Below are 22,606 nucleotides of genomic sequence, written 5' to 3' on the forward strand. Positions count from 1 at the left end.
CTAGAATCTATGAATCCACAGCTGGGGCTGACCCGCACCCCCAAGCCCCACGCCTCCTGGGGCAGCGGCTGGCTCCCCCTGAACTCGGGAGCTGACCCCCTCCTGAGCCCCATGTCGCCCGCAGCTGGGGCTAAGCACCGTGCCACCTCCCCCCAAGCGCTGCACTGCCCACGGTGGGTGTCCCCACCAGCCCAGTGCCATCCACAGCTGGGGCTGGGAATGACCCCACCCCTCCCCAGAGGCTCCATGCCACGTGCAGCTGGGGCTGAACCCCCCCGCCCAGCTCCATGCCTCCCCTGGCTGAAATTTACCCCCCCCCCCAGCTCTGCGCCACCCAAGGGTCAGCTCTGAAGCCAGCACTGCTCACCAGCAGCAAATTTTCCACTTTCCTGCTGGCAGGCAGTGCTACCTTCAGTTGACCCCCAGGCAGCAGCCATCTCTCTCTGCTCTGCCTTGCTGCCAGGACAAATGCCCAGTTTTGGTGAAAAAGTAGGGACGGCTGGCACATAACTGAAAAAGAGGCCTGTCCTGCCCAATACGGGACATATCGTCACCCTAGCCAGCCTGTGCCCTATTGTGCCCAGCTGGCCCCTCATATCTTTTACGTAAAAGGATAAATGGACACAAGTCAGATACTAGGAATGGCAATATACAAAAACCTGTAGGAGAACACTTCAACCTTCCTGGCCACGCAATAGCCGATGTAAAGGTAGCCATCCTACAGCAAAAAAACTTCAGGACCAGACTCCAAAGAGAAACTGCTGAGCTTCAGTTCATCTGCAAATTTGACACCATCAACTCAGGATTAAATAAAGACTGTGAATGGCTAGCCAACTATAAAAGCAGTTTCTCCTCCCTTGGTGTTCACACCTCAACTGCTAGAAGAGGGCCTCACCTTCCCTGATTGAACTAACCTCATTATCTCCAAACTGATTCTTGCCTGCATATTTATACCTGCCTCTGGAAATTTCCATTACATGCGTCTGACGAAGTGGGTATTCACCCACGAAAGCTTATGTATGCTCCAATACATCTGTTAGTCTGTAAGGTGCCACAGGACACTCTGTTGCTTCTTCCTGAGGTTAAAATCCATCCTCCCTTGCAAACAAGGGCTCACTCAGCTGAAGGGAGCCCAACTAACTCAGTAAAAGGAGGTGAGCCAAGTACCAAAAACCACGCAACCAGAAGCAGCAGCAAGACACTTCCCTCATCCTCCTCCTGCACATGTTATTGCTTGCTCCTCCCCACTGTCACCCCCTGCCCTCCAGGCCCTCCTCCTGCACAAGTCATTGCTTACTTCTCCTCTCCCCAAACACTGTATGCAAATTTCTAAGATGAAACTCTCTTTGAACAGAAGGTGAACTTGGTGAGCTCAGAAACTCACCCCAACAGGAGCATTCACCTCTCTCTTGAGCAGCTCACACCCCTCTCATCTCCAGAGTACTGCGATTAAAAAAAAAAAATCTTACTCCTTCAATAAGCCAACACTCCTCTAAAGGACACATACAAAATAGTATACAAAAGGCGAACCCAGCAGCAGTAGGCAAAAAAAAAGCCTCCTGCACAATTCACTCCCATGCTGAATGCTAATCCTGAGGTAAAAATCTTTCCATATCCATGGCAAGGACTCTTTTGAACAGGACATAAATATATTGATTATATAGAATAATATATTGAATTATTCCAGACACTGACACAGTTCTACTGTGCTTTCATGATCTGGAGTGATTAAATATCAAAAAAGGTAATGGAGCAAAGTAGCAACAGTTCAGGTCTTTTGAATAGGAAGTTTATATTTAAAAAGATTCCAGATGGTTCTTTGGCTAAAAAGACTTATCTGTAGCTATTGCAAGGCTGAGTTCCAATAACTTAGAAGCACTTCAAGTCTGCAGTACCTCCTACGTTCTAAGCATGCTTTTGCCTCCGGATCTTGTGCTACAGATAACCCACCACCACCAAATTAATCCAGCCAGCCGCGACAGATAACAATTACAGAATTTCAGGATCGCTACAAGCCCATGGATCAAACAAAGTACAACACTTTAACCAATGCTATTGCAAAGTGGATAGCTATGGACTGAAGACCACTCAACATCGTAAATGACAGAGGGCTAAGTGATATTATTCAAATTGCATCTTCCACTCAGTCATGCACTTTGCTCTCCCAAGGAACCATTGTATCACAAATAAAAGACCAATATAACAACGAGAAGACTACCAAGTTGGAGCTTCTGAAAAATGCACTAGCTGATGCTTTGACTAGTGACCGCTGGACATCCTAGAGCAATCATAGCTATCTTGGTGTCACGGCACACCTTACTGATGCCGCATGGACACTGCGGTCGTTTGCTCTAACAGTAACCCATACTGAAGAGAGACATTCTGCTGAAGCATGTGCAGAGCATTTCATGGATGTTGCAAAAGAACAGAATATTCAAGAAAAGGCAGCAACAATTAGTACACCTCTACCTTGATATAACGCTGTCCTTGGGAGCCAAAAAATCTGACCGCATTATAGGTGAAACCACGTTATATTGAACTTGCTTTGATCCACAGGAGTGCGCAGCCCTGCCCCCCCGGAGCACTGCTTTACCGCATTATATCCGAATTCGTGTTAGATCAGGTCGCGTTATATCGAGGTAGAGTGTACTGACAGTGCACGTAAAATTGTAGCAGCAGTCAGTCGCTTGCCTTTTAAATACATGACATGCATTGCTCACAGTCTGCAGCAATCCATTACAGTAGCGCTCACTGGTGGTGGTTTTGAAAACGTGCTGGCAAAGCGTAGAAAACTTGTAGACCATTTCAAACACAGTCCAGCTAGCAGTACAGAGCTAGGAATACAACAAGCTGCAAATGGACAGAAACAAGAACCTCTCATACATGATATTTCAGCCAGATGGAACTCCACATTGGCTATGATTCAGCACCTGCTTTGCAATAATAAAGCCACTATCACATCCACATTAGTTCTTCCAAAGCACCATCTATCAGTGCCAACAGATAAGGATTTTGAAAAAATGCACAAGCTAGAAACACTACTTGAGCCCTGCAGGATTGTGACTGAACTCTTTGGGGGACGGGGGGGCGGGGGGGGGGGACGGGGGAATTGTACTTCTCCTGCTCCGTGGTTTTACCTGCATTCTACTATATATTCTACGTTACGGTAGTCTCTGACGATGAACCAGCATATGTTGTTCAATTTAAGAATACTTTCACAACAGATTTTACAAAACTCACTAGACTCAAGATTTAAGAATCTGAAGTGCCTTCCAAAATCTGAGAGGGATGAGGTGTGGAGCATGCTGTCAGAAGTCTTAAAAGAGCAACAGTCTGATGTGGAAATTACAGAACCCAAACCACCAAAAAAATCAACTTTCTGCTGGTGGCATCTGACTCAGATGATGAAAATGAACATGCGTCAGTCCCCACTGCTTTGGATTGTTATTGAGAAGAACCCATCCTCAGCATGGACGTATGTACTATGGAATGGTGGTAGAAGCATGAAGAGGCATATGAATCTTTAGCATCTGGCACATAAATATCTTGCTAGGCTGGCTACAACAGTGCCATGTGAACACCTGTTTTCACTTTCAGGTGACATTGTAAACAAGAAACGGGTAGCATTATCTCCCACAAATGTAAACAAGCTTGTTGTCTATGGCCTTGGCTACACTTGAGAGTTGCAGCGCAATAAAGCCGCCCACAGTGCTGTAACTCACTCCCCGTCCACACTGGCAAGGTACATATAGCGCTGTATCTCCGTGGCTACAGCGCTGCAGGTACTCCACCTCCCCGAGAGGATTTACAGCTGGTGCGGAGTGGCTGAGACGCTGGTGCTCCAGTGTAAACGGGGAGTAACCTTATTATGCAGTGACTGACCTCTGGAAACTCCCCATAATCCTTTTAAGTGAAGCTTCCTCTCTTTGTTTTGTTGTGATGCCTCTCTTTGTTTTGTTGAGAACTCCAGACGCTCTGGGAGCTGCTTATCAAAAAAAAAAAAAACAGCTACTGTTTGCTGTGAATGAGTAGAGGCAGACAGGGGGGCTCCCTTTGGAACACCCACAGCTAATGTTTGCTTAAAGAGAGAGGCGGGGGGGGGTCCATTTCCACAAGCCGCTGCAACAAACAGCTGCTGTTTGCTTTCAGTGAGTGAGAGAGGGGTGAAGGAGGGAGGGGGGTCGGAACTTGCAAGGCGCTGACACAGTGTCGACACTCCAAAAATCCACTCTCTCTCCCCCCACGCTTTCCTGTCACACTCCACCCCTTTTGAAAAGGGCATTATAGCCACTTGAACGCTGGGATAGCTGCCCAGAATGCACCACTCTCAATGCCGCTGCAAATGTGGCCACGACAGTGCGCTGGCATCTGGCAGTGTGGACAGACTGCAGCGCTTTCCCTACTCAGCTGTATGAAGACAGGTTTAACTCACAACACTGTACAGCTGCAAGTGTAGCCATACTCTAAGTGACTGGCTGAAAAAGAAGTAGTACTGAGTGGATTTGTAGACTAACATTTTATATTGTTTTATTGTTAAGTACAAAGAACAGGAGTACTTGTGGCACCTTAGAGACTAACAAATTTATTAGAGCATAAGCTTTCGTGGACTACAGTTAAGTACAGTTATTCTTTTTCACATAATTCTACATTTGTATGTTCACTTTCATGATAAAGAGATTGAACTACAGTACTTCAATGAAGTGAATTGCAGTTTCTTTTTTATAGTACAAATGTTTGTAATAAATAAATGTAAAGTGAGCACTGTACACTTTGTGTTCTGTGTTGTAATTGAAATCAAAATATTTGAAAATGTAGAAAAACATCCGCAAATATTTAAATAAATGGTATTCTATTACTGTTTAACAGCACGATTAATCGCGATTAATTTTTTTAATCACTTGACAGCCCTAGTTTAGATATTAGCATCCAAGTATTCGAGTACATCATTTATGAGAAGTTATACAGAGAGTTGGTTGAGGAAAGTAAATATAGCAATAAGTAAGACTGTCCCTCAGTAATTGAGAATATAGGGTAGGTTGTTCATTTAGAAAATACAATCCATGTGGAAAGTATTTCAGTTAGTTTCCCCACTGAACTTCTCATCAGCACTCCATCTCATCCCTCCTGGTATTGCCGATGTTCAGTGATGTGTCTACTCAAAATCATAACCAAATACAGAAAAACCCACGGTACCCCTCAAGATGCATGCATCACTAATTTAAGTGATAATCTTAACACCTTCAGCCTCCCTTACCATATCTCTTTCCTATTCTTAAATTAGGCCCCAATTCTGCAATGAGTTCTGCATAGGAAGACAGACCTCTGTGCCTCTGCAGAGTGCCACTAAAGTCAATAGGACTACATGTCTGAGTAGGAGCTCACACATGCACAGCGTATTCCAAGATTGAAGCCTTAAGAATATTAACTCTTCTAGGAAGAAACGCTGCCATTTTCTGTTTTGTGAAGTATCATACACACTTGTAGTGCTGTACAAATTAGTAAAATAGATTAGGTAGAAAAGGAATCAAATCAGTTTACAAAAAGAAAATCTTTGTAAAATCCAGCTGAAAAAGTGCATGCTATCCAAGACTTAGGAAATCCAAAAGTGCAGAAGGGTGACGCTAGTGGAATTGTTAGAGAAAAGAGACAATAGAGACCAGGGCTCTTTTCTGATTTTTTATGAGACACGTGACGGGACTCCTTTCCGTTTGCTATTTACATTCGCAATTCATGTTCCTAACCACACTATTTCCCATGAAAGGCTACTAACAGCTGGAGGGTTCGGCACCTGCCCGCCATATCAAGGTTCACGATACCAAGACTGAGAATTAAACTGACTATTTTTAAGACTTAAAATACAACACGCTCCGGTGGAGGCCAAGAACGCTGCCAATCAGCCGAGCTAGGGCCGCTGCGGAGCCTCCAGCAAGAAGAGGGGAGACATGACTGGCTCTTCCCACGTCCTGTGGTTAAATGCCACAGCAGCAGGAAGGTCGCTGGACTCTAACCCGAGGCAGCGGGGAGCCAGCGCCGCCCGCCCGAGCACCAGAAAACAGGAGCAGGCCCCGCTGTCTGCTGCAGGCAGGAGCGCAGGTGGTTGGGCGCTACCTGCATAATGGTAGGGGGGCGGGGTCCAGCCGATACCGGTCCCAGCCGGCATGGGGGTGGGGAAGGGGGACGGTCCCGTTCTCAGCCGGAGGTCAGGTGCGGTGTACCGGTACCTGCTGGAGCGCGCTGCAGTTCGCACAGGCCGTGGCGGCCTCGGCCGCGATCCCCGCCGCCGGCGCCTCTCCGGGCATCATGGTCCCCGCGGCGCAGAGTCCCCGGCAACGGCCCTGCAGTCCCGCAGCCGCTTCGCCCTCGGCAACCGCCGTGCCCAGCCGCCGCCGCACGCCTCCATCCGCCCGCAGCCCCGGCAGCGTAGCGCTGGGCCGGGGCAGACGCGGTAGAAATGCAGCGCGACGCAGTGCCAGGAAAGACCCTCGCCTGGTGCCCTCCCAACCGCCTGCACGGGAGCGGAAGATACCAGCCGGCTTGAGGCGCTGTTCGTCGGAGCAGGGACTCGCTCCGTAGAGCCGCTCGGACCCAGATTAACGAGGGGTTCTACGGGCAGCCGCCCGGAGCAGGGGCGTGTTTACAAACAGGCTACTTTCTAGAGCCCTGCTCGGGTCCTGCTGTGTTAGGGCGCGTCGCCGACAGCCACTGTGGAGAGGGAACGACTCTTCCCACCTCCCACGTGACGGGTGAAGAGTGGGGTGGCTGCAGTTCCCATCATGCAATGCGGCGCGTCTTCTCGAGCGTTGCGTGCTGGGAGCTGTAGTCTCCTGGGGCATCCGCACGGGGCTGGAAGAGCAGGGGTGCTGTTTGCTGGGCTCCCGCTGTCCCGTGGGCTTCCGCGGGAGCGGGAGCTGCCCCGAAGGGCTCTGGGCCGCGATGGTGCTTCCCGCCTCCTCCCCCCGCAAGTGAGCTCACACAGGTGTGTTGGTCACTGCGGCAGCAGCGTGGAAACGACGCGGGTCGCCGCCTTGGCGAGCAGGGCCGGCTGCTTTGGGGCCAGACTAGCGCGGGAACGAGAGCGATTACTGTTTAGCCAGAGGGACTACGTGGATTTTACCTGTGGAGTTTTAGAAAAAGGGAGCATGTCAACAAAAACAAAAGTTTTGGCATAGTGCTTCATTGATTTATGAAATAAATAAAATCTCTAAATTTTCAGGTGTCATCAAATATAAATAATCCAGGATACAACATTAATAAGGCACATTCACTACCTCTCCCTCTCCTTATTTCTTTTATGATTTCATTGTCTCAAGGTCAGATATAAGGTACTTGCTTTTTAGAAACCAGCCAAAGCATATGTGTGCATGTGTGTGGATATATGTAGCTAGGTCTTGCATGCAAGACTGGATTTACACCTTATGCACCCCTAGGCACAGCACCCGCCCCCCTGCGGCAGTGTCCCAGACAAGCAGCATGGCCAGAGGCTGCCAGAGAAAGTATAGCTGCTGGGTGCCACACCAGGCAAGGTGGCTGGAAGAGGAGAGGCTCTGGCACCGCCTCTTCCCTTCCGGCTCTGGCCCTGCCCCTTCATCTCCCCAGCTGCTGGCCTTGCCTGCACACACACACACACACACACACACCGGTGTTTTGGGGAGGCTCATGTGTAGGGTTACCATATTTTGTGCCTCCAAATGGAGGACACTCCCCGGGGCCCCGCCCCCAACCCCGCCCCCTCCGAAAGTCTCCACCCCCTCCGAAAGTCTCCGCCCCCTCCCCTGCTTCCCGCGAACATTTAATTCGCGGGAAGCCTGAAGCAGGTAAGGGGGGCGGGGGGAGGAGGCGCGGCCCAGGCTGGTCCCCCCGCGGCTCCAGCCTGGGTCGGCTCGGGCCCTGGGGTGCCGGCCCCGACCGACCACCCCCCGGCTCCCAGCCCCGCAGCCCGGCGCACCCCCCGGCTCCCCGACCCCGGCGCACTCCCCGGCTCCCCGACCCCGGCTCCCGACCCGGCGCACCCCCTGGCTCCCCGACCCCGGCGCACCCCCCGGCTCCCCGACCCGGGCTTCCGGCCCGGCGCACCCCCAACCCCGGCCCGGCTCCCCGACCCGGCTCCGCGGGCCCGGCCCGGCACCGCGCCCCCGGCTCCCGGCCCCGCGGGCCCGGACCCCGGCCCCGCGCCCAGCCCGGCCCGGCACCATGCCCCCGGCCCTGGACAAAGAGGCCCCGGCTCCCCGACCCCGGCGCACTCCCCGGCTCCGGCTCCCCGACCCCGGCTCCCGGCCCGGCGCACTCCCCGGCTCCCCGACCCCGGCGCACTCCCCGGCGCACTCCCCGGCTCCCCCCCCCCCGACCCCGGCTCCCCGGCGCACTCCCCGGCGCACTCCCCGGCTCCCCGACCCCGGCGCACTCCCCGGCCCCGGCTCCCCGACCCCGGCGCGCTCCCCGGCTCCCCGACCCCGGCTCCCGGCCCGGCGCGCTCCCCAGCTCCCCGACCCGGGCTCCCGGCCCGGCGCACCCCCCGGCTCCCCGACCCCGGCGCACCCCCCGGCTCCCCGACCCGGGCTTCCGGCCCGGCGCACCCCCAACCCCGGCCCGGCTCCCCGACCCGGCTCCGCGGGCCCGGACCGGCACTGCGCCCCCGGCTCCCGGCCCCGCGCCCCCGGCTCCCGGCCCGGACCCCGGCCCCGCGCCCAGCCCGGCCCGGCACCATGCCCCCGGCCCTGGACAAAGAGGCCCCGGCTCCCCGACCCCGGCGCACTCCCCGGCTCCGGCTCCCCGACCCCGGCTCCCAGCCCGGCGCACTCCCCGGCTCCCCGACCCCGGCGCACTCCCCGGCTCCCCGACCCCGGCGCACTCCCCGGCGCACTCCCCGACCCCGGCGCACTCCCCGGCCCGGGCTCCCCGACCCCGGCGCGCCCCCCGGCTCCCCGACCCGGGCTCCCGGCCCAGCGCACCCCCCGACCCCGGCCCGGACCCCGGCCCCGCGCCCCCCCGGCCCGGCACCATGCCCCCGGCCCCGGACAAAGAGGCCCCGGCCGAGCCTCCCGATTTTCCCGGACATGCCCGGCTTTTGGGGATTTCCCCCCGGACGGGGATTTGAGCCCCCAAAAGCCGGACATGTCCGGGAAAATCCGGACGTATGGTAACCCTACTCATGTGACCCTTTGCCTCCTCCATCCCCCCCACATGGATCACCACTGATTTTGAACCCCACTATGCCTGTGTAGTTTCTTCGTGCTTATTGTTGTATAAAGGGCAAAAGAATCAGCATTTCTGTATTTCAGCATATCAGTTGTAGTCTGCAGAAACAAGACAATGTAATGACACTGAAGTCATTGTACTGATTATTCTGAATCATAAAACCAGTTGTTGGGCATGGTCCTGCTATCATCATAGTGAATGGGGATGGTGTATGCACAGCACTTCTGGAAATCCGACCACTTTTATTTAAAGGCCTAAATATGGATTTAAGTGCCTACCTCCAGGCAGTCAGGATTGGAATTTTTGGCCTAATAATATAGGGCTTCAGCTGTTGGGATGATGCGTGCCCCCTTCTCAGCAACTTCAGTCCCCACTGACTTCGAGGAGAGTGGAGCATGCTTAGCACCTCCCATGATCAGGCATGGACATAGCAGAGACTGGCTGCTGCAGAGATCCAGTTGTGATCCCCTGATTTAGGGCCTCCTAGTCTTCGTGCAAGTCAGTGATGCACAGGGTTATCCCCAAGGCTGTGTCTGCATTATAAAGTTTGGTTAACGTAACATGTCAGTATACAACTATCACTGTTCCTCCGTGGGTCACAACTGAGAACACCAGAATCATAGAATATCAGGGTTGGAAGGGACCTCAGGAGGTCATCTAGTCCAACCCCCTGTTCAAAGCAGGACCAATTCCCAACTAAATCATCCCAGCCAGGACTTTGTCAAGCCTGACCTTAAAAACCTCTAAGGAAGGAGATTCCAACACCTCCCTGGGTAACCCATTCCAGTGTTTCACCACCCTCCTAGTGAAAAAGTTTTTCCTAATATCCAACGTGAACCTTCCCCACTGCAACTTGAGACCATTACTCCTTGTTCTGCCATCTGCTACCACTGAGAACAGTCTAGATCCATCCTCTTTGGAACCCCCTTTCAAGTATTTGAAAGCAGCTATCAAATCCCTCCCCATTCTTCTCTTCTGCAGACTAAACAATCCCAGTTCCCTCAGCCTCTCTTCATAAGTTATGTGTTCCAGCCCCCTAATTGTTTTTGTTGCCTTCCACTGGACTCTTTCCAATTTTTCCACATCCTTCCTGTAGTGTGGGGCCCAAAACTGGACACAGTATTCCAGATGAGGCCTCACCAATGTCAAATAAAGGGGAACGATCACGTTCCTCGATCTGCTGGCAATGCCCCTACTTATACAGCCCAAAATGCTGTTAGCCTTCTTGGCAACAAGGGCACACTGTTGATTCATATCCAGCTTCTCGTCCACTGTAACCCCTAGGTCCTTTTTTGCAGAACTGCTGCCTAGACATTCGGTCCTTAGTCTGTAGCAATGCATGGGATTCTTCCATCCTAAGTGCAGGACTCTGCACTTGTCCTTGTTGAACCCCATCAGGTTTCTTTTGGCCCAATCCTTAATTTATCTAGGTCCCTCTGTATCCTATCCCTACCCTCCAGCGTATCTACCACTCCTCCCAGTTTAGTGTCATCTGCAAACTTGCGGAGAGTGCAGTCCACGCCATCCTCCAGATCATTAATGAAGATATTGAGCAAAACCGGCCCCAGGACCGACCCTTGGGGAACTCCGCTTGATACAGTTGCCAATTAGACATGGAGCCATTGATCGCTACCCATTGAGCCCGACGATCTAGCCAGCTTTCTGTCCACTTTATAGTCCATTCAGGAGAATTTAGGACAAACTGCTGAGAAATAAGACAGACACACCCAAAAACTGGTGGTTATTCTTCCACAAGATATACCAAACCAGCAACAAAAGTAAATTTCTGTTTCACCACACTGGCCAACAAGATTTCAGAAAAGCAGTATCCTTCGGCATTCCAGTCCTTGTATCACCACTAAAAACACTGGACTTAATGATGAGTGGTTCTTTAAAACCCATTTAATCAAACAAAAGGGTTCTTCTGATCCCAAAGGACCAGCCACACACCCAGGTCAATATATAACTTGGATCGGGGGGAGGGAGAGCTCAATGGTTTGAGCATTGGCTTGCTAAACCCACAGTTATGAGTTCAATTCTTGAGGTGGCCACTTAGGGATCGGGGCAAAATCAGTACTTAGTCCTGCTAGTGAAGGCAGAGGGCTTCCATGACCTTTCAGGGTCCCTTCCAGTTTTTTGAGATAGGTATATCTCCATATTTTTTTTTATCTTACCCAATAATCACACTGTTGCCAGTCCTTTAGTATCTAAAATCTAAACTTTTATTGAAAGAAAGAAAGATCATTGGAAGGTCCTCAGTCCCTTGGTTAGAATGCTCCCATTAGTGCAAGTTCATCATAGTCCAGAGGTTTGAGAAGGAAAGATGCAAAATGGAGATGTTTCCAGGGCCTTCATAGCTTCTGCCAAGTGAAGAGAAACTCGTTGGTACTTCTGCCAACAAAATACTTCCAGCCCTGCGATCGGTGTTAGCTTTGTTGGCAGGAGTGACAAAGCCATGTTCACACTGCCGCTTGCATCGGCAAAACTTTTGTCTTTTGCAGTGGGGCTTTTTTAAGTACCCACGAAAGACAAAAGTTTTGTTGACAACTTCGCAGTATAACCATACCCTCATTGTTCTCACTGTGGAAAATTACAGGACACCAGATGGAGTTCAGAGTCCTATGGGCAAGTCACATGTGTAACGTTGTGCAGTCTATATGGTTTTATAAAAACATGATAATAAGAGAATATAATGTAACTGGAATAGTTTTATAAAAACATGATAATAAGTGAATATAATGTAACTGGAATATGCTTCATGCAAAAGGTCTCTTGTAAAGTATCATTGCAAAGCTTATAATCTACTGAGTGTGATCATCCTATTTGTATAAATGTACCACTCTTGTATCTAAAACTAGAAATATAAAATATAACTCTGAGGGCCTATTGTAATTATGCGAAGTGTGGGCCATTAATGGTGGTCTGGAATCTTGATGACTCCCATTAACTAGGACCACTGTCTGCAGATGGCTGTGTTTTACCTGTGAGTCTTCCTGTATATGTGTGTGCTGGCAAGTGTGCTTGCAGTGACATGTGATCATGTTACCTGAACTGGAATCCATCTTTAACCTGGTGCTTTTCCAGTGAGGGGGCGTGGAAACCCAGAGGGACAAAGGGTTCCCGCCTTATGCAAAAAATATATAAAGGGGTGGAAGAGAGAGAGGGAGAGAAGAGCCATCATGAAGAATCCCCTAGCTACCATCTAAGCTGGAACAAGAGCTGTACCAGGGGAAAGAATTGTGCCCAGGCCTGGAAGATGTCCAGTCTGAGGAAAAAACTTACTGAAGTATCTCTAAGGGTGAGATTATCTGTATTTAGTTTGATTAGACATAGATTTGCGCATTTTATTTTATTTTGCTTGATGACTTGCTTTGTTCTGTCTGTTACTACTTGGAACCGAGTTAAATCCTACTTTCTGCATTTAATAAAATCACTTTTTACTTATTAATTAACTCTGAGTCTGTATTAATACCTGGGGGAGCAAACAACTGTGCATATCTCTCTATCAGTGTTATAGAGGGCGAACAATTTATGAGTTTACCCTGTATAAGCTCTATACAGGGTAAAACGGATTTATTTGGGTTTAGACCCCATTGGGAGTTGGGCATCCGAGCGCTAAAGACAAGCACACTTCTGTGAGCTGTTTTCAGGTAAACCTACTGCTTTGGGACAAGTAATTCAGACCCTGGGTCTGTGTTGGAGCAGACGGGAGTGTCTGTCTCAGCAAGACATGGTGCTGGAGTCCTGAGCTGGCAGGGAAAACAGGGATAGAAGTAATCTTGGCACACCGGGTGGCAGGTCCCAAGGGGGTTTCTGTGATCCAACCCATCACAACATGTCCATGCATGCTTTCACTTAGTCATAATAGGGACCATCACAGGAAAGTCCATTAAGTATAGATAGGCATCTCCCATGATGGGCCATTTAACTTGAATAGTTCCTTCACTATGTGCTGGCTAAATACGTTTTGGGTGCTACCACAGGAGCAAACATTTGAAATACAGGTACATAGTTAATATTCATAACTTCAGGTACAAAAATGATACATGCATACAAATAAGATAATCACATTCAGCAAATCATAACCTTTCCATAGACACCTTACTGGACACACTTTGTACAAGATTTGTTGCAATTATATAACAGCTGTAGCAACAATGCTCTACGTGGTCATTTTTTAAGATAATGTCACAACAACCACCAACGTTTTTATGTTTCTCAGGCACGTGCACACTTAACTGCTTATGTCAGTGCTGCACATCTACCATGAATCATGGCGATAGAAAATTCAGTGCACCATGGGTAGGTATCTCAGTGTGCCCCATAATACCTTGTGCAATATCTTGTGGGACATTTTTTAAGTGCTTTGTGTGATACCAGCAGTTCGCCTAGGGATTTCTGGGAAGTAGGGCTCAAGTTTCTACATTCCCACTTTTGCCAACCCATAATGCTTATTCCATCCCATAATGTGTGCTGTTTTAATTCCCACCGTCCCATGCACTACTTTTTGGTCTTTGCTATATTTCTGACAGAAGCATGGACCCTGCACAGCTCAGCACAATTCCCATTGTGACGTTATCGACATGAACTGTGACTGTATAGATCATTGTTGCAACCAAGGTCCTATAGTTGCACCAAATCTTGTACAAAGGAGGTCAAGTGAGGTGTCTATGAAAAGGTTGTAATTTGCTGGTTATGATTATTCTTCTGTATGTGTGTATCATTTTTGTATATGAAATTATGAATATTGGCTATGTACTTGTATCTCAATGTGTTTAATTCTAAGTAGCATCAGTGAAGCATTTGGTCAGCTTCTTGACAAAGGACTATTCTGAGTAAGTGCCCGATCAAGAAACACTTAACTGACAATGGACCTTGGGAGACTCCAATCCGCATCTGAGGAGCCTTCTTGGGAACATTTAAGGTAGCATGTGAGCAATGGCTGCCGCCTGCAAACTGAATCATGCATGGACACGTGATTTGCCCATGTGACTCCAAACTCCATCTTGCTGCTGTGATTTTCACAGTAAGAACAAAGGGGTCCTTCCACATGGCAGAGGATATAAAAGGCCCTGGAAACCCCTCCATTTGGTCTTCAATCCTGCTTCTGACCTCTGGAGGAACTGTGCTTGAAACTGAAGCTCTGAACAAAGGACTGAACGACCCATCCAAGCTGAGATGTTCGTACTCCAGAGATTTGATTAGTTTAAATCAGCAGTAATCCCATCAAACCTGAAACAAGCCTGAACTAAGAACTTTACAACTGTTGTATGTATTTAATTCCATGTAACCAATTTTAACTCTCCTCTATATTTCTTTCTTTTTATGAATAAACCTTTAGATTTTAAATTCTAAAGGACTGGCAACAGCAAGATTTGTGGATAAGATCTGACTTGTATATTGACCTGGGTCTGGGGCTTGGTCGTTTGGGATCGGGAGAACCTTTTTTCTTCTACTGGGGTTTTGGTTTTCATAACCATTCATCCCCATAAGGAGTGGTGCTGGTGGTGATACTGGAAAACTGGTGTGTCTGAGGGAATTGCTTGTATGACTTCTGGTTAGCCAGTGGGGTAAAACCGAAGTCCTCTCTGTTTGGCTGGTTTGGTGTGCCTTAGTAGTGAAGGACCCCCAGCCTTGGGCTGTGACTGCCCTGCTCTAAGCAATTTGTCCTGAATTGATACTCTCAGTAGTGTCCCGCCAAAGGCCGCTTTGTTACACCCAGGACCGTTGCTAATACAGGATGCACATTTCTTTTGTATCTGTGGAACTTCAAAAACTATTAATAGAACTGGTGGTGTGGTGATGAAGATGAGATGCTTAAGGATGACGAATGGATGACAGGCACAGTGAATAAAAATGACAGGTTTTTGCTTGCATACGCAGAGCAACTCAACACAGTGGGTAGGCACTTCTAGGCCCAAGAAATGAGCACTGAGCTGTGGGATCGCATCGTAATGCAGGTTACAGATGAGCAATGGCTGCAGAACTTTTGGATGGGAAAGGCCACATGCCTGGTGTGACCCTGCACCCCATATTCTCCACAGTGATATTATCATGATATGATTATGACATAGTTATGATGTATTTTATATGCAAGATAGGTCACGTGAGATGTCATTGGAAAGGTTATGATTTGCTGAATATGATTATACTATTTGTATGCATGTATCATTTTTGTATCCAAAGTTATTAATAGTGTATCTATTTCACATGTAGCTATTCCTGGGCGACGCCTACTAGGCAAAAAGCTCTCAGTCTAGATGGCTGGCTGGGAAGGGCCCATTTAAGTTAATGAGCCATTAGAGGAACAATAGGCCTTAGACAAAGCTTATCTCCCACCTGGAGAGCCTTCCTGAGGATGCTGCAGACAGCCTCTGAGTAATGGCTGCTCTGATACTACAGGGACATGGGACAGGTAGGACAGTAATGTTCAGCAGGTTATGGGTTTTCAAATGATATCTTACAAGGCATACTCTGAACAAAATATATTATAGTCTTGTAAAAGTGTTGAACATAATGATATAGACTGTCACAACCTAATTGTTACAGGTCAATGGGCAATCAGTTTGGAGTTGGAAAATCCACAGTGGGAGGCCATTGTCATCCAAGTGTATCCTGCTGCCCAGACTGAGACTCTTGGCAGTGTGCAGGAAATAGTAGATGGAATCTGCAGCAATGGTCTGAATTGTGGTGGGACAATAGATGGGATGCATATGCCTATTCTGGAACCATCCCACCTTACTAATGAGTACATAAACTGAAAGGGGTACTTTGCCATGGTTATGCAAGGGCAAGTGGAAAACCAGGAACGCTTCTCTGATATTTACGTGGGCTGGTCAGGGAAAGTGCATGACACTCTCATCTTTAAGAACATAGGACTTTTCCAAAAGCTGCAAACGGATATTTTTCCCTGATCAGTGCATTCACATTGGCAATGTTGCAATGCCATTAGTGATTCTGGGGGACTGAACCTATCCTTTGCTTTCTTAGCTCATGAAGGCATACACTGGCCACAGTGACAGAACCAGGAAAAGATTCAACTACTGGCTGAGCAGGTACAGAATGACTATTGAATGTGCTTTGGGTAGATTCAAGGCTTTCTGGTGATGTTTAATTAGTAGATTGGATGTTAACAAAGCAAACACTCCTATCATTATTGCTGCATGTTGTCTATTACATCATACTGCGAAGCAAAGGAGGAAGGCTACTTACAGGGTGGAGGGATGAGGTCAGCAGTCTACCTGCTGAATTAGAACCATCAGACATAAGGGCTGTTGGAAAAATCAACTCTGAAGCTATACAGTTGAGAGAGGTCCTAAAAGATCATTTTAACAGTCAGCCATAGTAGTGTTATGTGATGCATTTGTGTACTTTCATGTGTATTGTTACCTGATCTATTGATTAGAATTCTCAATTTGATGTTCTGTAATTTGGCAGGGTTATTTCTCAGGATTATACCCAGAATTATTAACATTATTATGTGGAAGAAAACAAAGTCCTCACTCTGACTTTAAAGCAACAAGCCAGAGGCAGCTTTATTACGAGCAATTGCAATTGGTTGGGAGAGTACACACGGACAGCGATTCCCCCTCCCAAGGCAGGTCTCCGCCAGATAAACAATTAGGGCAAGCATTTATACCTTTTGTTACATACAGTAATGATCAAGAGCTGCATTTTGTTTATATATATTCCTTCCTGATATCTTACTTTTCTCAGCAATTTTCTGCTACAGTCTGCATTCCATTCTTATCTAACACAAGGTCAAAATAACCTCTCACAGTTTTTTCCCACTTGCCCAGGCCCTGCATTAAAGTCTCGCGTTATTAAATAGAAGAGTTAGCCTGACTCTTGCTCTTCCTGGAAGACTAAGATGTCTGCGCTTTTCCCAACTTCCACAATTATAATGAGAACCCCAATGTGCATGGGAGAGACATTCACACTTTGGAAAGCCCCTGGGCCTGGTGATAGTTTTATTAGCACAGTTAGCAAAATCACAATCACACTGATCCAGCTAAGTAGATAGAGATAATACAAAATGGTCAAGACATCCAGCATCTGAGCATCCATATGCTACACTATCCCCTTGTGAAGACCTAAAACCAGTGATCCACAAGTGGTCCTATCTCTGGCATGCCAAGAGGATCCCAATAACGAATGCTGTGGTTAGCCCTGTTATGGGGTTCTGTGGTCTCAGTGAATTTTCATAAGGATGCCCAGCCTCTTCTGTCCATATCTAAACTTCCTCACCCTAATAATTCTGGGGTGCTTTCTTCTCGTAGGTTATTATATCATTTACCTCAACCTTATTGGAATATATGTCAATTGGTTACCATGGCATTCTTGTGGTTGAACATTTGCTGATGTTCTCATCCTAAAATACCCAAAGCTAGCAATAACTGATATTCTACATTTACCTATCAGCAATTTCACCATACTTGTTTATTACAGCATTCTGTCTTATGATATCTGATCATCTAAAGTTACTCGTGGTTAGCTGCTTATGCTAAGGCTAGCCTTATGCTCAGTTTGGCTAAGCTATTGTCTTATAGGCTTTGAGGCCATTACTGCTTTACCTTATACCTATATCTTACCTAACTATACCCTTAGGCTGCACGTCCTCCCCACCTTCCTTGGTGGGATGGTGGTTAAAAAAACCCATCACGTATATCTAGGGCCTTACCAGATCTTGATGAGGAGGATCGGGAATTTGATAGGATGTGATTGTCTGGAATGAATAGTTGCATAGGGATATTCTGGTACCTGATATACCTCTATATTCCAAAGTAGGAAAAATAAGAAAAGAGTAGAAGCAGAACCAGACGATATCAGAAAAAAACCCGAAGCTAAGGAAATAAACCAAAATGCATCGAAGTGAGGTTTTTTACCCACGAAAGCTTATGCCCAAATAAATCTGTTAGTCTTTAAGGTGCCACTGGACTCCTTGTTGTTTTTGTGGATACAGACTAACACGGCTACTCCCTGATATTAAACTACATAGTAGCACAGAATGATGAAGCAAGCCTAGAATATAATGCTGTTGAAATCCCAATGTAGAAGAGTAATATTTTTTGAGGATTTATAATATCTATAACCCACATGGGACATTAGAAAGTTCGGAGCTACTAGAAATAGCGAAATATTATAAAATACTATATATTATATGCAGTGACCTAAATAGTCATAATAAATTGTGGGGAAGTAAGACAACTGATGAAAATAGTGCATGGATAGAAAAGTTCATTGATGAGAACACTCTAGTGCTTTTAAATGATGGCATCACAACTAAATTTAATGCAGAAGATGGTAGCTTTTCCTGCTTAGACCTGGGAATTATAACAGCAGATATTGCAAGTAAATGCAACTTGGAAATATATAAGGAAGAAGGAAAGGGAAGTGATCATTTCTTGATACTTATTACTTTTCAATGGCAAAGTAAAGGAAAATTACTCACCTGGAATTTTAAGAAAGCTAACTCTGAGCTATTTACAAGTAAATGTACCAAATTTGTAAATAATCATTGTGTGAATGATGACAGAGAGAATTTCAGTGATAATGTAAAAAAAGGATTAATAGCAGCAGCTACTGTAGCCATACCTTGGATATTGAAGTATCCCAAAACTAAAAACTCACTTCCATGATGGAATGAGGAGTTCAAAATGGCACTTAAAGAAAGGAACAAAGCCTATAAAAAGCGACAAATACAATGAATAGTGACGATCTAAGGAAGTATAAAAGACGTAAGGCAATAGCACAAAGAATTACAAAAATAATCAAAGAAAGAGAATTGGAGGGAGTACTGCTCCACTGTCCCTTTCCCTTCTCCGGTGGGGGTTGCTGTGCTCCCTCTGATGCTCACATTTCTGTCCGGGGCAAGACAGACCATGTGGTATGGGTGGTGCTGTGTCAGGGTTCCATTACCATTTAGGCAACAATGCTCCTACCTGAAAGGGAGTCAGTGAGTCTGTGGAGCTCTTGGCCCCCTCTATGCTATGGGACAAGCTGTGTCAGTTCCTGTCAGACACACATAGCTCCAGGAAGAAGGTGCAGCTCGATTTCCAGCAGTGGGAGGATTTTACTCACATTCTCCAGGGCATGAGGGTGTTGTTTGGGGAGAGTAAAGGGATAAAAGGAAAGTCTACCAACAGGCCCACAGCTTTCCTCATCACGTTTGGGATCAACATGTTGCTGTGTGGTTCCATGAGGGGTGGGTGGCACAGCCGCTAGCTGCCAGGACCCTCAAGCTCCCCAATGAGATCTTGGAAAGAGCAGTGAACTTAATATTTTCTGTGCACATACAGTGATAGGGACTATGAATTGCAGAGAAACACCTCTGAGGAGCTTGGGGGCTGGAGTTCACTGATTGTTACCTGCTAAGGAAGGTTTGGGTTGTGAGAGCCTTCAGAAGTTTGCTAGTGAGGAAGGAAGGCTGGTGTGACAGGGTGCTGACAGACTAATTTCCAGCAAAGGTCCTCTTGCTGGGGCACAGAGGTAACACAGTGGGTCACAGCTCTGGGTGTCCCAAACAGCATGTTACCTTATCATGCAGTGTGTGGCCTGCCTAGTGTACTGCACACCATGCAAACTCTGCCCTTAATACAGAATTAAAAATTTCCTCATGAGCATTTCAGTGATGCTCTCACTGTAGTATCTGAGGGCTTTGCATACATTACATTATTGTATCTTTACAACAACCTTCTGAAGTAAGCTGGTATAATTATTCTCATTTTCCAGATGTGGAGCTAAGGAAGAGAGAGATTAAGGCCAAAATTCTCAAGCATATCTACTACTTTTAGGTGCCAACGTGAGGAGCCTGCTTTTTCAAAGTACTTAGAATTTTTATAGCACTTTATATGGTCATTGCACTGCTCCAATAGACTTCAGTCACAGACCTTAACATTCAGCACATCAGCAATTCAGGCTCCTCATGTCTCAAATTGGGCATTCAAAAATGAGGAACCTATGGAAAGTTTGGTTTAAGCAACTTGTCCAGCATCACATAGGAGCACTGTACCAAAGGCAGGGGTAGAATTCAATTCTCTGATTTTTCCCAGTTCTATTGCTTTAACCACATGATAATCCTTTCTCTTCCTGCAATCCTCTGCCTCATTCATCACATAGCTCAACTTCTGCAACAAATGAGGCAGGGGTCCTACAGACAACAGCCTCCTTCACTACACAACTTGATTCACTCACTGAGTACTGGTTATAGTGTCTTGAATGGCAGAGACCATATAGAAAAATTTGTGTGTGATCATGTAATTGATAACTGTTTCATAATGCATACACACTAAGGGGCCTAATTAAGTTAGGCATTTCCTAACTTTCAAGTAATGGACTTTGCAACTTCAATTTTCTTTTAATGGAGATTTTTGTAAATAATTTCCTATGTTTTTTAAAAAAGCAAATTGAATAAAAGAAATGTCCTGTGGAAGCATATTGACCTCCACATGGGTCAACAACAGCACTGAGAAATTTAGATCCACAAAACAGACATACACTTTGCCAGTGGGTTTCACAAATATTTGTTAAATAGAAAAGGAATGTCAGAACTTGAGAATCCTGGGTTCTATTCCAAGTTCGGCAATGGAATAGACTCTAGTAATTACAGACCTTACTATTTGTCCCCCATAAGTTTCTTCCTTCTGCTTGCGTCCCCCTACCATTTCCCTTGTAGTCTGACCACACTTATGCTTTGCCCCTTACTCTTTTCTTCTTCCAGCCTGTCTCCAGTCTTTGCTCATCTCACTCCCAGCCTTCCATTTCTGCTCCTCTGAATTTGAGTCAGGTTGCTTCCTCCTTTTCCTCCATTCTTTCTGTGCATCACCATAAGGAAGGGCATTATGAATACAAGAGTCTCCCTGCTCTAAGTTCCAGGGTCTGATGTCATGGCAGCTCCCATGGGCCAGGCAAAGTGATTGCAGGGAAAGTCCTGCTCAGCTTCTGTAGCCCTGGGCTGGAGCATGCTCAGTGCAGCAGGATGAATTGAGAATTTAGCTCCCAAATTCTAAGTCTCTACTACGCATGTGCAAACAACAATTTTCAGAAACTTTTAACCCAAATCTGGGTGGATTTTCACAGGGACAACAAAAGTCACCTTTCTGCCAATGACTTTAGACTAAATGCAGCCCTGGATTGCATCCCATGCTTCCCCACTCAAGTCAATGGAGAAACACTAGGTGTAAGTCAGGATAGAATTTGGCCTTTTATATTTATTTAATAAGATTTTTTTAAAGATGGTAATAAAAAAAAACGCTTGGTTATACTTAATCTTCTCATTTTGCAGAAGTCAACAAGTTCAAAAGAACTCCAAATTTTAATAAGAAATGGAGCAGTCCCATTCAATGTTTTCTCTACCCAAGACCTCTAAAATGTAATGTTAAAAATCTCATTGCTTAACTTTATACTCAGTGAATTATTAACCGTACTGGAAACTTGATCATGAGGAATTGTACATCATGTTGTTAGAAAGCCTCTTTAAATACCAACTGAAGTAAGAAAATATTAAATGTTTAGTTCAGCACTTTGAAATTACAGGTCTGTTTCTTTATGCTTTAATAACACCTGGTCTTTAAGTGATTAGCATTCTGCATGTCCAAAATTACAACACAGTTTTTTCCAGAGGATGAACCAATCTAGAGTGAATTTCATCTCTGTGTTCTTCAACCTTCACTTGAGATGTCATCAGCACAATTTCCTGAATAAAATTATTTCAGAACTGTTCAACAATCTTTAAGCCACAGTAAGACAAGTCTTGTTACTTCTGTCATCTTTATATGTCATGTTCTGTTTTAAATATCTTCTAGCATATGCACTATTGATATTTTTTTCTTTTTTGAAGAAAAATTTGGTTTTATCGAAATGAAGTTTGATCTTTACATATTTAACTGTGAAAATGAAATTTAAGTGCACCAGTAATCCATATTCCATAAAGTAAAAGGATATCTACATAAACCAGCAAGAAAAAGTGTACTCATAAATTCTCAAACAGAACCACGTGAACTACTGTAAATTCAGTTTTGCTTTCTTTTGAAGTTCTCTGTATAGTGAATGGTTTAAATGTTCAGAGTGGTTTTAATTAAACTTTTCAGAATTTGATCAGTCACTTGCTGCCTTGACATATTTAATTCTGATACTATCTTTTTAAAGTCTCAGCAAACAGTGAATCAAAGTTCAAAAGGATATTTAATCTTAGGAAAGTCTCTCTAAATAATCACACTGGACCTTAACTAGTATTCCTGGCTGAAAATTGTAAGCATCTAAGACTTACACATTATAAGCCATAAACTGCATTGAAGAAGGTGCAAAAGTAACATCCCCCAGCAGGAGCTCCAGGATCCACTGGGTGTCTGGAAAGCACAAAAGGCCAAATTTTAATTAGTCTGGTTTTAAGACAAAATATCTCTATTGATTT

General features: G+C 46.4%; 1 protein-coding gene and 1 long non-coding RNA gene across 7 annotated transcripts in view; one reads left to right on the forward strand and one right to left on the reverse strand.

The window, feature by feature from the left end:
- The window catches only part of ICE1 (interactor of little elongation complex ELL subunit 1), a 75,976-nt gene extending 69,363 nt beyond the window's left edge, over positions 1-6,613 (reverse strand). For 2 of the 5 annotated variants that reach the window (XM_054018239.1, XM_054018238.1), the window contains exon 1: positions 6,222-6,603. In XM_054018239.1, coding sequence (XP_053874214.1) covers positions 6,222-6,302 — 81 coding nt within the window. In that variant the 5' untranslated portion in view covers positions 6,303-6,603. Of the gene's footprint in view, positions 1-6,221 lie in introns of all 5 variants that reach the window. The other 3 variants (XM_054018242.1, XM_054018241.1, XM_054018240.1) reach the window with 2 other exon arrangements.
- Positions 6,614-6,753: 140 nt separating this feature from the next.
- Positions 6,754-22,215, forward strand: LOC128832753 (uncharacterized). Of its 2 annotated transcripts, none has more exons than XR_008444044.1 (3): positions 6,754-6,976; positions 16,186-16,250; positions 21,805-22,215. It is a non-coding gene; the product is annotated as an uncharacterized LOC128832753 (long non-coding RNA). The 2 variants fall into 2 exon arrangements; XR_008444043.1 differs by having other exon boundaries at positions 21,815-22,215.
- The last annotated feature ends 391 nt before the right edge of the window (positions 22,216-22,606 follow it).

The sequence above is a fragment of the Malaclemys terrapin genome, chromosome 2, assembly GCF_027887155.1.
Source record: "Malaclemys terrapin pileata isolate rMalTer1 chromosome 2, rMalTer1.hap1, whole genome shotgun sequence".
NCBI classification, from domain to species: domain Eukaryota; kingdom Metazoa; phylum Chordata; order Testudines; family Emydidae; genus Malaclemys; species Malaclemys terrapin.